General features: G+C 37.5%; 1 protein-coding gene across 2 annotated transcripts in view; it reads left to right on the forward strand.

Moving 5' to 3' along the window:
• DNAH7 (dynein axonemal heavy chain 7) overlaps positions 1–14,448 on the forward strand; it is a 267,164-nt gene that overhangs the window by 139,206 nt on the left and 113,510 nt on the right. For both annotated transcript variants that reach the window (XM_049615226.1, XM_049615227.1), the window contains 4 exons: positions 822–948; positions 2,386–2,605; positions 7,045–7,917; positions 9,932–10,161. In XM_049615226.1, coding sequence (XP_049471183.1) covers positions 822–948; positions 2,386–2,605; positions 7,045–7,917; positions 9,932–10,161 — 1,450 coding nt within the window. The remainder of the gene's footprint in view (positions 1–821; positions 949–2,385; positions 2,606–7,044; positions 7,918–9,931; positions 10,162–14,448) is intronic.

Raw genomic sequence — 14,448 nt, forward strand, 5'->3', positions numbered from 1 at the left:
CAGTGATAGAAGCAAATACAGATTTACCTGGTTTTAAACAAATATAAAACATGAACCTACATATATTTATGCAAAAATATGTGTTAGAGATATCACATACTTCTAAAATTACTTCGTTACTAAAGATTTCATGATAGAATGCCCTTAAAAAGCAAATGTAATTTGCTTATGTATTTAAACATAACATCAAGAATTTTTTCAGGTGATGTTACATTCTAAGTCTGTTGTTAAAGCTTAATATTTAAAAATGTAGTCATTATTTCATGAAAGTGAGATAATCCCCCAGTTTTTTAAAATGCAAGTCAATGAAGTGGTCCCATGAGCCACATAGACTAGTCCTCAGGAAATTCATTTTAGGATGTGGGGGAAGAATTAGGCTATGTGCCAAGATGGTGCTGAATTTCACCCATGTGGGAATGACGCTAAAGTTTGATCAGTCATGTTCCCCAATATTGTATACAATATTACTATTGTATAATGTTATATCTGAATATTACATTGTAATGAGGATGTTTATAGTTTACTGCTTTGGGCTCTATGAGTCACAGAGAAGGTGGCTGATAGCTTTCTGTCTGGTCTCATTTCTTTTGGTAAATAGACCTGACCTAAGAACTCAGTCAGATAATTCAACTAGAAAAAAGACTTACTGAATTTGAGGGGAAAACTGTTTTCAGGTCACGGTTACCCACATAATTGCTCTTCATTTCTCTGTATGCTGTGAATTTGTCCTCTTTCAAGTAATTTTATGCCAAAAAATATCGGAGAAAAAATTCTAGTGTGTAGCAGTAATGTTGTTAAGAGTTACTGTTTTTAATATTTAGGTGGTGGTCGAAATCCAATAACTCCCCGATACATGCGACATTTTAATATTATAACAATCAATGAGTTTAGTGATAAATCCATGTTTGCGATCTTCTCTAGAATCTTAACCTGGCATTTAAAGATCTGGTAAGTAATTTAAAGTGTGTTTCTTTTTTCATTATGGGGTATAAAGTCTTTTGGAAACGTATCAATATAAGTAGTGCTTCTCCAACTTTTCCATGAAAGCATCCCTAGATAAAGATAACAGGTAACACTGCTCTCCTCTGCTGCTCACATCTCCAGGTATGGTTGCATAACACAAGGGGACAGAGTGCCTTTTTCTTTTTGTCTGAAGTCTTGGATTTTAGCCCCCAGATCCATACAAATTTTGCACTCTGCTGTTTAATATGTCCATGTTGGAATTGTCAATATTTTGAATTTTCACCGTGTAGTAAAATTAATGCTGGAAAGATTTATGCCAGGTTTGTCCTGTGACTTTGATACCCTGTAGGGAATTCCCCCAGAAGGTTCATGTCCAAGTTTGAGTGTAGCTTGTACCCTGGAGAAATGTTGTTCTCTAGCTCTGGCCATTCAGTGCTTTTCAACATGATGAACGGAGGTTCAGGAGCCAAGTAGACCTGGGCAGTACAAGTCTCAGTTCCCTGCTGTCCATTCTCAGGTAATTGTCATTCCTTGCCCTCTCCTGTGATGATGGAGGAGGACAGCTGGCTCTTCCTCGAGCCAGAAGTTAAGATAGTCCATTTTTCTAAATGGATATTCATTTCCCATGTTCTTTCTTCCTGAATTGTGCCCTTTGCCCCTGTTTTTTTTAATCCTGCCACTCTATTTATTTCACTTTCTTTTTAACTTTCCTTTTTCTTTTTCTCTTATTTTTCCCATATTTTTATTTCCTTCCTATTTTCTCTGAAAATAGTCATTTCACCAGTGTTCTTCAGAGATTTTATTTATTTATTTGTTTATTTATTTATTTTAACATTTATTCATCTTTGAGAGACAGAGAGAGAGATAGAGCATAAGCGGGCAAGGGGCAGATAGAGGCAGACACAGAATCTGAAGCAGGCTCCAGGTTCTGAGGCTGTCAGCACAGAGCCTGATGTGGGGCTCGAACCCACGAACAGTGAGATCATGACCTGAGCTGAAGTCAGATGCTCAACCGACTGAGACACCCAGGTGCCCCAAGGGATCCATTTATATGCAACTGAGAATGATGAGGCGTGAAAGAAGTTAGGACACATTTGTCTAGTGGATACTGGATTTGAGTTACATAATCTGGGTTCCTTGGCTGGCTCTTCTGTTCACTTATGTAGGTAATTTTAAGTCCATTACACTGGTCCTGCCTTCCTGTGGAGTTTCTTTGAACATAAAATAATGAATGGGAAGTTATTGTAAAAGAAATTAAAATTCTACTATCATCATTATTATTATTGGAAAAAGAAATGGTAATCTTGTAAATTAAATCAATTGGTTCAATCAGAAAAATATTGCACTAGACATGTTAAATATCATGTATGTATGTATGTATCATATTTGCTAACACTTTCTTTTTTATCAAATTTTTTTAAGTTATAAATTTCCAGATGATTTTCTAGATTTGACCACACAAATTGTAAACGGTACCATGACTCTGTATAAAGAAGCCATGAAAAATCTGTTGCCTACACCAGCTAAGTCTCACTACTTGTTCAACCTCCGTGATTTCTCTCGCGTTATTCAGGGGGTTTGTTTATCAAGACCAGAAACCGCAGAAACCAAAGAAGTGATTAAGCGTCTCTGGGTTCATGAGGTAAATTTTCATGTTATTGACAATTGGCTAAAAAGAAACATTTAGCAATTTATATTGTTGAAATGCATTCAGCTATGTGGTATTATGAAGGCCAATCAATGATCAAGGTAATTTAAAAGAATAGTTAACACTAATATATTTCATGATATTTAAGATGCTTTATCTCGCAGTTTTAGAAATTTTTGTTGACTTTTAAGATACTTTGAAGTAGGTATCACTTTGCGTCAATCTTTTTTAAGTTACTTAATCCTTGTTAGTTTTATTTTAAATAATTTTTGAGGTGGAATACTTTTTAAGTAATTGATTTTATAAGAAGTGAACACATTTATTTACATTACTTGCAATATTTCCTTGCCAAAAAACTGCAGAGCAAACTAGTTTTGAGAGCACACAAACTATGTAAAAATATATTTAAGTTATCTCTGGGAAAAGAGGTATGTGGGTGAATATTTTCTTGTAAAAACTTGTGGAAAGAGGGAGAGAGAATACAAAAAACAAGACAGCAGAAATAATAATTCAATATTTTAAAAATAGGGGCGCTATGTGGCTCAGCCAGTTAAGCGTCCAACTTCAGCTTAGGCCATGATCTCGTGATTCATGGATTCGAGCCCCGTGTCAAGCTCTGTGCTGACAGCTTAGAGCCTGGAGCCTGCTTTGCATTCTGTATCTTCTTCTCTCTCTACCCCTCCCCTACTCATGCTCTTTCTCTCTGTCTCTCAAAAATAAATAATTGTTAAAAAAAAATAAAAATATTTTAAAAATAGACAAAGAATATAGGAAAGTTAAAGAAAAATGTTTTATTTTTAACATGTAAATAATATAGCTATTTTAATTTAATAATGTAGTTAAGAAATTAGAAAATGGAATGTGCTAGTATGTTAAAACCATGTGCTGTGGAGACATAAGTTTCTAAAGGGTGTTTACAAATTCCATTTCTGTTGGCTTTTTATTCTACAGTCTGAATTCCAAAATCCTCACACACTCAAATATATGTCCAAATGAAAGTCTACTCTGGGTGGCTCAGTAGGTTAAGGATCTGACTTCAGGTCAGGTCATGATCCCGTGGTTTGTGAGTTCGGGCACGGTTTGAGATTAAGGCCCACGTTGGGCTCTGTACTGACAGCTCAGAGCCTGGAGCCTGCTTCAGATTCTGTGTCTCCCTCTCTCTCTGCCCCTCCCCTACTTGCGCTGTCTCTCTCTATCTCTCTCTCTGAAAAATAAATACACATTTAAAAGGGGAAAAAAAGTCCATTCTACTCAAATATTTTGGCCACAGCAAGGTCCCTAAAAGTAATTTTTTGGAAAAGTATGGTCTGTGATTCTTACTGTACTCTTCTGCAGGTCCCTTAATTGCCTGAGTGGGATCTGTATTTGGGGAGACACACGCAGGCTCTAAGTCTAGTAGGCCACAGGGTGATAGAAATAGCTGAAAGGTGGAGAGGGAGAGAGATGTGAGAGAAGGATGTCACTGACTTCATCAAAAGAGTTAATTTTGTCAGCAGCCAAATCTTGCTCTAGGAAGATCTGGCATCCTCCACTTGAGGAGCTTCACCCTTGATATTCCTTCTGCCTAGAACACTCTTCCCCCCATTATCCACAAAGCCTGCCTACTTCCTTAAGGTCTCTGCTCAAATATCCTCTTTCCATAGAGGCTTGCCTTAGGCCATCCCCACCTGCCATAGCTCTTTTTCCTTTAACCTTTTGCTTCATAACACTGAACATCACTTGACATTGCCTGTATTTTGGCTTATTTAATGTCTCTACTGGAAAAGAAGCTTGCTGAAAGCAGCATCTTTACTTACTCTGTACTTATCCCAGTGCCTGACACATGGCAAGGACACAGCAAATATTGTGTGAGTGCATAAGGGGAGGAAGAAAGGCAGTCTTATTATACATGACATGTTTCATCACTTGGGATTATACGTACCATTGCCTTCTTTGATTCGTGGGAGCAGTTCATATGTGCTCTTATATACTTATAGTATGTGCCATTACTCTTTATACTTTTCCAAATCTTATGCTGCCTTTGATGTTAGATTATTGAGTTTTGACGCTGGCTGTTGAGCTCTTAGGCCATTTAATGAGATCCTTAATATAATAACTTGCAATTTTTTTATTAAAAAACTTTTTTTAATTACCTTTATTTATTTTTGAGAGAGTGAGACAGAGCGCTAACAGGGAAGGGGCAGAGAGAGGAGACACAGAATCCAAAGCAGGCTCCAGGCTCTGAGCAAGCATTCAGCACAGAGCCCGATGTGGGGCTCGAACCCACGAACCATGAGATCATGACCTGAGCTGAAGTCAGATGCTTAATTGACTGAGCCACCCAGGTGCCCCAATAACTTGAGATTTTTAATGGCTACTTCATGTAACATAATGAGTTTAAGTCCTCAGTTCAAAACCTTATAATAGCACTTTATTAAGAGGGATTAAAAATAAAAGTCTGGTGGCCCATAAGATGTTATATGTGTACCTCTTTCCTGGTTCCCTTCAGGCTGCCTCCTTCTCTCACATTCATTCAGCCTTCACCATCAGCACAGGCCTCCTGGCTATTCTCTCTTCCTGGAATGCTCTTACCCCAGATATTGATCCTGTGGGTTAGCTTTATACTGCCTTTGATCAAATGTCTCCCTCTCGATGAGGTCCACATTGACCACCCTCGTGAATATCACAGGCTCATACCCCATCAACGGTTCCAGTCTTTCTTGACTTGCTCTATTTTTCTTATTTTCATAGCATTTATCAGCATCTAATATGCCATATAATTTATTTGTTTTGTTTATTGTCCATCTCTCTCAGATAGTGGGCAAGCTCCATGAGGGCAGAGTTGCTTTTTATTTTTTTATTTTTTGTCACTGATTTATCCCCAGTGCTGAGAACAGGGCTAGGCACATTGTTCTCAACACTTCAAAAAATATGAAGTGATTGAACTCAGCACTCTGTTTGGGCTTTGTTTCTATTCACTCAAAAAAGATTTCCTGAGGGTCTAATATATGTCAGATACTATGCTAAGTGTCCTTTTCCTTTCCAGACCCTTTCACCAAACTAGAGGACCTAATATAATTTTACTAAATAGTTTTCAAGGTATGAAACTGGCTTACTAGTTTACATTCCCTTTGGTTTCTCCATGGCTTTCAAATGTTAGCATGCATAACATCTGATTTGCTTGTTAAATATAAATAGTCTGCACAAGGGATCCAAAGAAAAAATAAATTGGATGTCATCAAAGTTAAACATTTTCATGCTACAAAGGACACTATCTAGATAGTGAAAAGATAGCCTGTAGAATGGGGAAAAATAGCTGCAAGTCATAGATCTGATCAGTGTCTAATATCCAAAAAACATAAAGAATTATTACAACTCAACAGTAGAAGACAAATAACCCAATTTAAAAGTGGGAAAAACATTTGAATCGACATATCTCCAAAGATGATATGGCCAATAAGCACGTGAAAAGATGTTCAACATCTTTAGTCATCAGCGAAATGCAAATCACCACCCCAGTGAAGTTTACCTCACACCCACTAAGATGGCTGCAATAAAAAAAAACAGGCAAGGATAGTGGTGGAATCATAGCCCTCATGTACTGCTTATGGAAATGAAAAATGGTACACCTACTTTGAAAAACAGCTTGGTAGTTCCTTAAAATGTTAAACATAGAGATACCAGCAATTCTGCTCCTAGCCATGTACCCAAGAGAATAGAAAACACGTGTCCACACAAAAACCTATACCCAAATATTATTAGAATTATTCATAATAGCCCCAAACTGGAAACAACTCAGATATACATCAGATGATGAATAAACAAAATGTGACATATAGATAGATAGATAGATCATATATATATATATATATATATATATATATATATATATATAGTGGAATTTTATTCAGCCCTGAAAAGAAATACTGATGCATGCTACAACATGAATGAACCTAGAAAGCATCATGCCAAGTGAAAGAAGCCAGACACAAAAAGGTGACATATTATATGATCCCATTTATATGAAATGTGCAGAGTAAGAAAATTTGTAGTGACAGAAAGTAGATTAATGGTTGTAATGTAATGCAGTGCAGGTATTACTATTTCCATTCTATACATAAAGAAGCTGATGCAGACAGGTTTAGTAATTGCCCCCAAATGCCAGAAGTTTTGCTGACAAATATATGCATTGCTTATATGATACGTGTATCAGTCTGCTAGGGCTACCATAACAGAACACCACAGTTCGTCTGAACCTGGTCTTTGGTTTGTAAAAAAAAAAAAAAAAAGTTTGTAATAAGAAATACAAATTTTTAATAAATATGGGCCTATTTAGATTTAAAAAAAATAAATTTCCTGAGAGTACTTTTTATACTACTTGAGATTAATATGTAAATAAAACTACAAAAATAGAAGAATCCATTCCTAATGCTACTTCTTGATTATCATTACAGGTCCTTAGAGTGTATTATGATCGCCTTCTGGATAATGCAGATAGAAGTTGGCTTATCAACTACATTCAAGAAATTTTGGTAAAATACATGGATGAAGATTTTCATGAGCTTTTCCAAGCTTTAGACTTTGATAATGATGGAGTCGTAGGAGAAGACGACTTGCGGAGCTTAATGTTTTGTGATTTCCACGATCCTAGGAGGGAGGACACCAACTATAGAGAAGTTGCAGATGTGGACCATCTTCGGATGATAGTAGAAGTTCACCTAGAAGAATACAACAATATGAGCAAAAAACCCATGAACCTCGTCTTATTCCGATTTGCCATAGAACACATCAGCAGGATTTCCAGGATCCTGAAGCAGCCGCGCAGCCATGCTCTTCTGGTTGGTGTTGGAGGGAGCGGAAGGCAATCTGTCACCAGATTAGCTGCCCACATGGCTGATTATACAGTTTTTCAGGTTGAAATCTCCAAGGGCTATGGTACTTCTGAGTGGCACGAGGATCTAAAGGTAATCTTGAGGAAATGTGCCGAAGGTGAGATGCATGGTGTCTTCCTGTTTACAGACACTCAGATTAAAAGGGAGTCATTTCTAGAAGATGTCAACAATCTGCTGAATGCTGGGGAGGTTCCAAATCTCTTTGCATTAGATGAGAAGCAGGAGATCTGTGATAAGATGCGTCAGTTAGATCGCCAACGGGATAAAACCAAACAAACAGATGGAAGCCCCATAGCTCTTTTCAATATGTTTCTCGATCGCTGCCGCAACCAACTGCACGTGGTCCTCGCCATGAGTCCCATTGGAGATGCATTTCGGATTCGCCTTAGGAAGTTCCCTGCTCTTGTTAACTGCTGTACCATTGACTGGTTTCAGGTATTGCCATGTAAATTTTAGATAGACTTCTAAAAATGTGTTGTCATCATCATCTTGATTTACTTTATAGACTCCCCCCTCCAAAAAAAAAATGTAGTTTAGCAGAATCATCTAAACTACAAGAATTTTCTAGTTCAAAAAATCTTCATGATAGAAAAAAAAACATTTTATTCTTAATAAATACCATCATTAACCTCAATATACTATAGAAGGTTTTATGATAAATTTGGGTGTCAGTCAGGGTCCTGACAGGGATCAGCACACTGGAAGGCTCCACTGAGGAAAGATGAATGAAGGCACCGCTCACAGAGGTGTAGGTGGGTGTAAATGAACTGAGAGGAGATGGTGGAACAGTGAGGAAGGGGTGGAACATAGTAGGGAGTTGTTATTATAATTTGGGTATAAAGGGGCATTGGGAGGAGAACGTGTTGCTGGAGCTTGGAGCTGTGGAAGTAGGACTACCTGACAGGAGCAGGAACCCAAAACCTACCTAAGCTTCTGCTGGAAAGGAAGGGAGGACATAAATGTGCCTGCCTCCACCCTCCAATCTTTTTCTGTTAGTCAAATCCAGCAGGAAGTCAAAAGGAAGAAATCCAGAGTGATACTTTTGGTAGTAAACTTCAGAATGAGGAAGCACAGAGCAGATGAGACCAGAGTGTGTGGTGGGAAGTTTGTGGGCTGTGGCAGAGGTCCCATGAGGGAGAGCCAACCTCTAAGCATTTTTGACCTTGGGGAATTGACATAACCCCTCTGCTCTTCCATTTCCTGCTACGATTGTTTCATGCAAAACATATTTATGGAACTCTTCCTCAATAGCAGGTACGATCCTAAATGCTGGAAGCAAAAAAAAAAAAAAAAAAATGAAATAGATGGGGCTTCTGCACTCCTCGAGCTTACTTTCTAGAGACAGACAAATTAACAAAAAATCATTCTGTTCTCAGGCTAGCATATGGGGAGTAAAAGGCTTTCTGAGTAGGTGATCTTTACAAGGAAACAAGGCAGACAAAAAGTGTCAGTACTGAGAGGACCTCGGCATATCTAGTGAAGGCAAGGGGCTGTGGAAGGAATGAGTGTGTGAGGGAACATGGGGTAGCAGGTGCAGAAGAACTGAGGGAAAAGCAGCAGAAGTGAGGTCAGAAAGGTGGGAAGAACCGCGTGACAGGCAGAGATTTGTAAGTTGGTTTTGGATTTGAAATATGCTGGGAAGTCTTTGAAGGATTATAAATTGGAGAGATGAGATGATTTACATTTTGAAAAAAATCACCTTGCCAGGTGTAGAGAGCACACAAGCAGGGAGACCAGTTAGAACACTGTTGGAATATTTCAAGCAGATGAAAGCAGAGTTGAATTGGGGTGGTTGTTGTAGAAGTAGGAAGACGAGAAAGGATTTGGAAGCTACTGTAGGGTCAGTGCCCAGAGAACTTGTTTATGGGATGGATGGAAGGTTGAGGAACAGGAGAGTTACCAAGGATGATTCCTGCATTTTGGGTGGAGCATGGGGTGGATGGTGGTGATGTTCACTAAGTTGGGGAAGACAGCAACCATTTTGGGGTAGTTTGGGACATGTTTTGGACTTGGAGATACAGGAGGAATCAAGGAGATAGGTGTTCATATGATTCTGGAGTTTAGGGGAAAGGATAATAACATTTACTAGGGAGAATTAATTGGGAGAATTAAACGAGATAATACCAGTAGGATGCACACAGAAATGGACATTCCATAAGTTTAGTTCTTTCCTCTTCCTTGCTCCTACAATACTCATGAACAATTTTTTTAACCTTTGAGCAAGCCATGAAGAGTTAATATTACTTGCACTAGCTACTGGCTCCCTGTCCTAAGCATTGAAGTCCTTGTGTGGGGGGAAGAAGAAGTTCCTCATGGAAGTGTCCCTCCTGCCCCATTCTTCATGTGTCCCCTTCCATTTCAAAAACCCATAAATTACTAAGGACTGCAGTAGTAACAGACTTCCACTAGTCATTTTGATCAAGTGCTAAAGCATTTATCTTATATTTAGTCATGGCCTGAAGATGCTCTCCAGGCAGTTGCCTCGCGCTTCTTGGAAGAAATTGAAATGTCAGAAGAAATACGAGAAGGCTGTATCAACATGTGTAAAAGCTTCCACACTTCTACTATAGATTTATCAACATCCTTCTTTGTTGAACTTCAAAGATACAATTATGTGACTCCTACTTCTTATCTTGAACTAATCTCCACTTTCAAACTGTTGTTGGAAAAGAAAAGAAGGTAAAAATGAAATTTCATATTTCTAAGTAAGCAATGGTGGTTTAAAAATATTTGTACAAAAATGACATGGTTATGATGTTAAAGAGATTTGTTTTGCATATGCATATACATATATATGAACTGAGTTTTGTTAAATCTTTAAATGATGTATTCCACAAACATTTGTAGGATTGGGAGAAGGTCTGATGCATTGTCTTGAACATCCTAAGTGCATAATCATAGTTGTTGAAAGAATAAAGGTGGGCCTCTCAGAGCTGGGCTAGGACTCCAGGATCCTTTGACAATGATATTGAGTAAACACCAATAGAGAGAATTTTTTTTTTGATAAGTAATTAGATAAAACTGCAGAGTAGCTGAAACCCAGAGACAGCTACTCTGTCTACCTAGCCAACTTTCCTTCTTTAAACTTTCGTTTGAAAACATTGATAGAAATATCAATCAGCTTAACATACTACAGAATGTATCAGTGTGAGTTCTTAATGTCGTTGAGGGTGACTTATAGTGCAAAAGTATTATTCAGAAGCTTCTTTGGTTCCATAAAACACTAAATATATTATAAAATGTAAAAACATTATTTTAAGCTAGAAAGCTAGAAGTTTAGAAGTTTTAGTGATCTGCCCTCTAAGGGAGCTTTTAGCTAATGTTTGGTCATATTCAAAAAGTTATTTAAATAAATTTTTTTACATTGCATTTATAATCTTTAATAGTTTTTATTTCCCTTTGAGGTCTGATTTAACCAATCAAACTTTCCTAGGTCCTTAAATAACTTATAAAATCTAGTCAGTTAAACTAATACATAGGGTGAGCCTTACATTCTTTTAATTGTTTGAATATTATCTATAAACTTTGAGATATTTTTATCTTAAAACAGAAGTCTATCTTAAATATAGAGAACAAACAGAGGGTTACTGGAGGGATTGTGGAAGGGGGGGGATGGGCTAAATGGGTAAGGGGTACCCTTACTCCCAAAATCATTGTTGTACTATATGCTAACTTGGATGTAAATTAAAAAAAAAAAAAAAAAAAAAAAACCAGAGTCTATTTCTTGCTCAATTGCACAATTTATACTGGACTATAAGGTTAATCTGTTAGTCTAACAGATCAAATTCTTCTAAATATTAAAAATATATACTTAAAACACCAATGTGCACAGATTTCATGCCACAAAAATATTAACACAAAGATTAATGTTTGCATATTAACTGTTAATTTTAAATCTTCCTGTGCTAACCGACTATGTGAAGCATTTGAAGCACCTTTTCTCGTACTGTCCAGGATGCTACCTAGATCCTGGTAGGACCCTCCTCATCCATATTGACAGTGACTATTGTAATACCTTCTCCAGCTGGGGTGTCCGGGCTTTCCTGTGCACCATGATCCATACCCCTGTGTTTGAATCCTACTATTAGTACTTTCTGTATCTACCTAGTGAAATCTGCAACCCCTACCCAGGGCTGCTACATGAATTGGCTGAATTTTATAATTGCTTTGGCTGTCAAAATAATTATCTTTTCATGTAGATCTTATGATCTTTAACTTAAAGGAATCTTGCCTTTTTTTTTTTTTTCTTCCATATTTTCCCATCCAGGAGGATTGACACCTTTTAGAGAGTCTGATTAAATTTTGGTCACTTAGGGGCGCCTGGGTGGCTCAGTCGGTTGAGCGTCCAACTTCGGCTCAGGTCATGATCTCACAGTTCGTGGGTTCGAGCCCCGCATCAGGCTCTGTGCTGACGGCTCAGAGCCTGGAGCTTGCTTCAGTTATGTGTCTCCCTCTCTCTCTGCCCCTCCCCCACTCACACTTTGTCTCACTCTGTTTCTCAAAAATAAATAAATGTAAAAAAAATTAAAAAATAAATTTTGGTCACTTATATCTCTATTTGATTGTACACTCACAAGGTTTAAGGCCATCCTAACTGAAAGAAATATTATGAAAATGAGATAGAAAGTTATAGGAGGATTGAAAGCAATAATTTTCTAGGAATTTTTTCAATATTCTTCTTTGCATTTCAAATCTTCCTCTCTTATAAAAAAAAATTCTCCTTTACCTCAACCAGTATCCCCATCCTGTGGTTACTCTTCCCTTAATGGCTAATGCCTTCAGATGTCTTTAGAGCCAGGCACTATGGTAACCTAGAAGCAAACCTTCCTGTTTTGTTCAACTAAAACCAGACTCACAGATAATACGGTATCATGTATCCACTCCCCTCAGTTCCCATTATGTCAAGTATTTTGCTGATTCAGAGGGAATCAACAACGTATGACAAAACATGGTATACCCTCACCATTTCTTTTTCTTCTTCCAAGCTTTTATTTAAATTCATGTTAGTTAACATGTGGTGTAGTATTGGTTTCAGGAGTAGGATTTAGTGATTCATATAACACCCAGTGCTTATCCCAACAAGTGTCCTCCTTAATGCCCATCACCCATTTAGCCTATTCTCTGCCCACCTCTCCTGCAGCAACGCTCAGTTCTATAGTTAAGAGTGTCTTATGATTTGCCTCCCTCTCTGTTTTTATGTTATTTTATTTTTCCTTCCCTTCCGCCATGCTCCTCTGTTTTGTTTCTTAAATTCCACATATGAGTGAAATCATATGGCATTTGTTTTTCTCTGACTGACATATTTAATTTAGCATAATACACTCTAGTTCCATTCATATCATTGCAAATGGCAAGATTTCATTCTTTTTATGGCTGTGTAATATTCCATTGTAGATGCATACCATATCTTCTTTATCCATTCATCAGTTGACGGACGTTTGGGATCTTTCCATAATTTGGCCATTGTTGATAATGTTGCTGTAAACATTTGGGTGCATGTGCCCCATATTTTTGTATCCTTTGGGTAAATATTCAGGAGTGTAATTGCTGGGTGGTAGGGTAGTTGTATTTTTAACTTTTTGAGTAACCTCCATACTGTTTTCCAGAGTGGCTGCACCAGATTGCATTCCCAGCAACAGTGCAAGAGGGTTCCCCTTTCTCTGTATCCTCGCCAACATCTGTTGTTTCTTGAGTTGTTAAATTTAGCCATTCTGATAGGTGTGAGCTAGTATCTCATTGTGGTTTTAATTTGTGTTTCCCTGATAGTGAGTGATGTTCAGCATCGTTTCATGTGTCTATTAGCCATTTGACATACTCTCACTTCTAAATTTTTTTTTTAACCCCTCTGTGGCCGTCTTTTTAATGTTCCCCTGGTTAACCTATTCCAGCTTGGATCAGATAAGCCCTCAGCTGAAGGGTGTGCTTCTGCCTTTAGACAGTTATTAGGTCGGTTTGTTATCTACTCCAACCTCCTTTTTGAAGATGATTTAAAAAATGTGTCGCCTTTTACTTTGAAACATTGTGGTATATCAAATACTTAAAATGAAACAAATTAGGAGCACCTGATTGGCTCAGTTGGTTAAGCATTTGACTATGGATTTTGGCTCAGGTCCTGATCTCACAGTTGGCGAGTCCGAGCCCTGCACTGGGCTCCGTGCTGACAGTGCAGTGCCTGCTTGGAATCCTCTGTCTGTCTGTCTGTCTCTCTCTCTCCCTCCCTTTCTCTCTGCCCCTCCCCTACTTGTGCACACTCATGCTTTCTCTAAATAGATAGATGATAGATAGATAGATAGATATAAAGAAACAAATTATAAAGAAGAGTTTCTCTACATTTAATGGATAATTATCCAGAGACATATATGAATGCAGATAAAAAATTTAAAGCACATTAAAATACTACTATATTCCTAATCAATTATTATTACCTTGTAATCATTTTGTACCAAAAAAGTGTTGAGTTGTATTATCTATCCTATTTGTCACTTTTGTCTTAATAAAAAATTATTTCAAGATATTGAACACTTCTTAAAATCATTGGCCACCTTTGCAAGCATTCAAAGTCATATATTTTGGTCCCTGAAGTCTGTTTGAAAGATATGATTGTAAAAAGGTTTTAAGGAACATTAGTGTTGTAGTAATAAACTTCCCAAAGTGACTAAACTTAGAGGGCACGCCATTCATTTTGATAAAGAGCACTCCTTGCCTTATGCCTAGTATCTAATAAATCACAGAATAACTTTTGAATTTCTGTTACATGCCTGGATATTGGGCTAGGTAGTGGAAATAGAAAAACAAGCATGGCTTATTTTTGGCTCTTAATCGTGCACAATGCAGTGTTCTAAAGTTCATATTTTTTGACAAATGGTGATGTGAAAATCTTTCATACCGCTTCCTTAGTTATGTCTGGAAAAATTCTGCAAAGCTCAAGAATTTTATTTTTTCCTTAAAGGATACAGAACTTGATGC

The sequence above is a fragment of the Panthera uncia genome (genome assembly GCF_023721935.1).
Source record: "Panthera uncia isolate 11264 chromosome C1 unlocalized genomic scaffold, Puncia_PCG_1.0 HiC_scaffold_3, whole genome shotgun sequence".
Classification (NCBI taxonomy): Eukaryota; Metazoa; Chordata; class Mammalia; order Carnivora; family Felidae; genus Panthera; species Panthera uncia.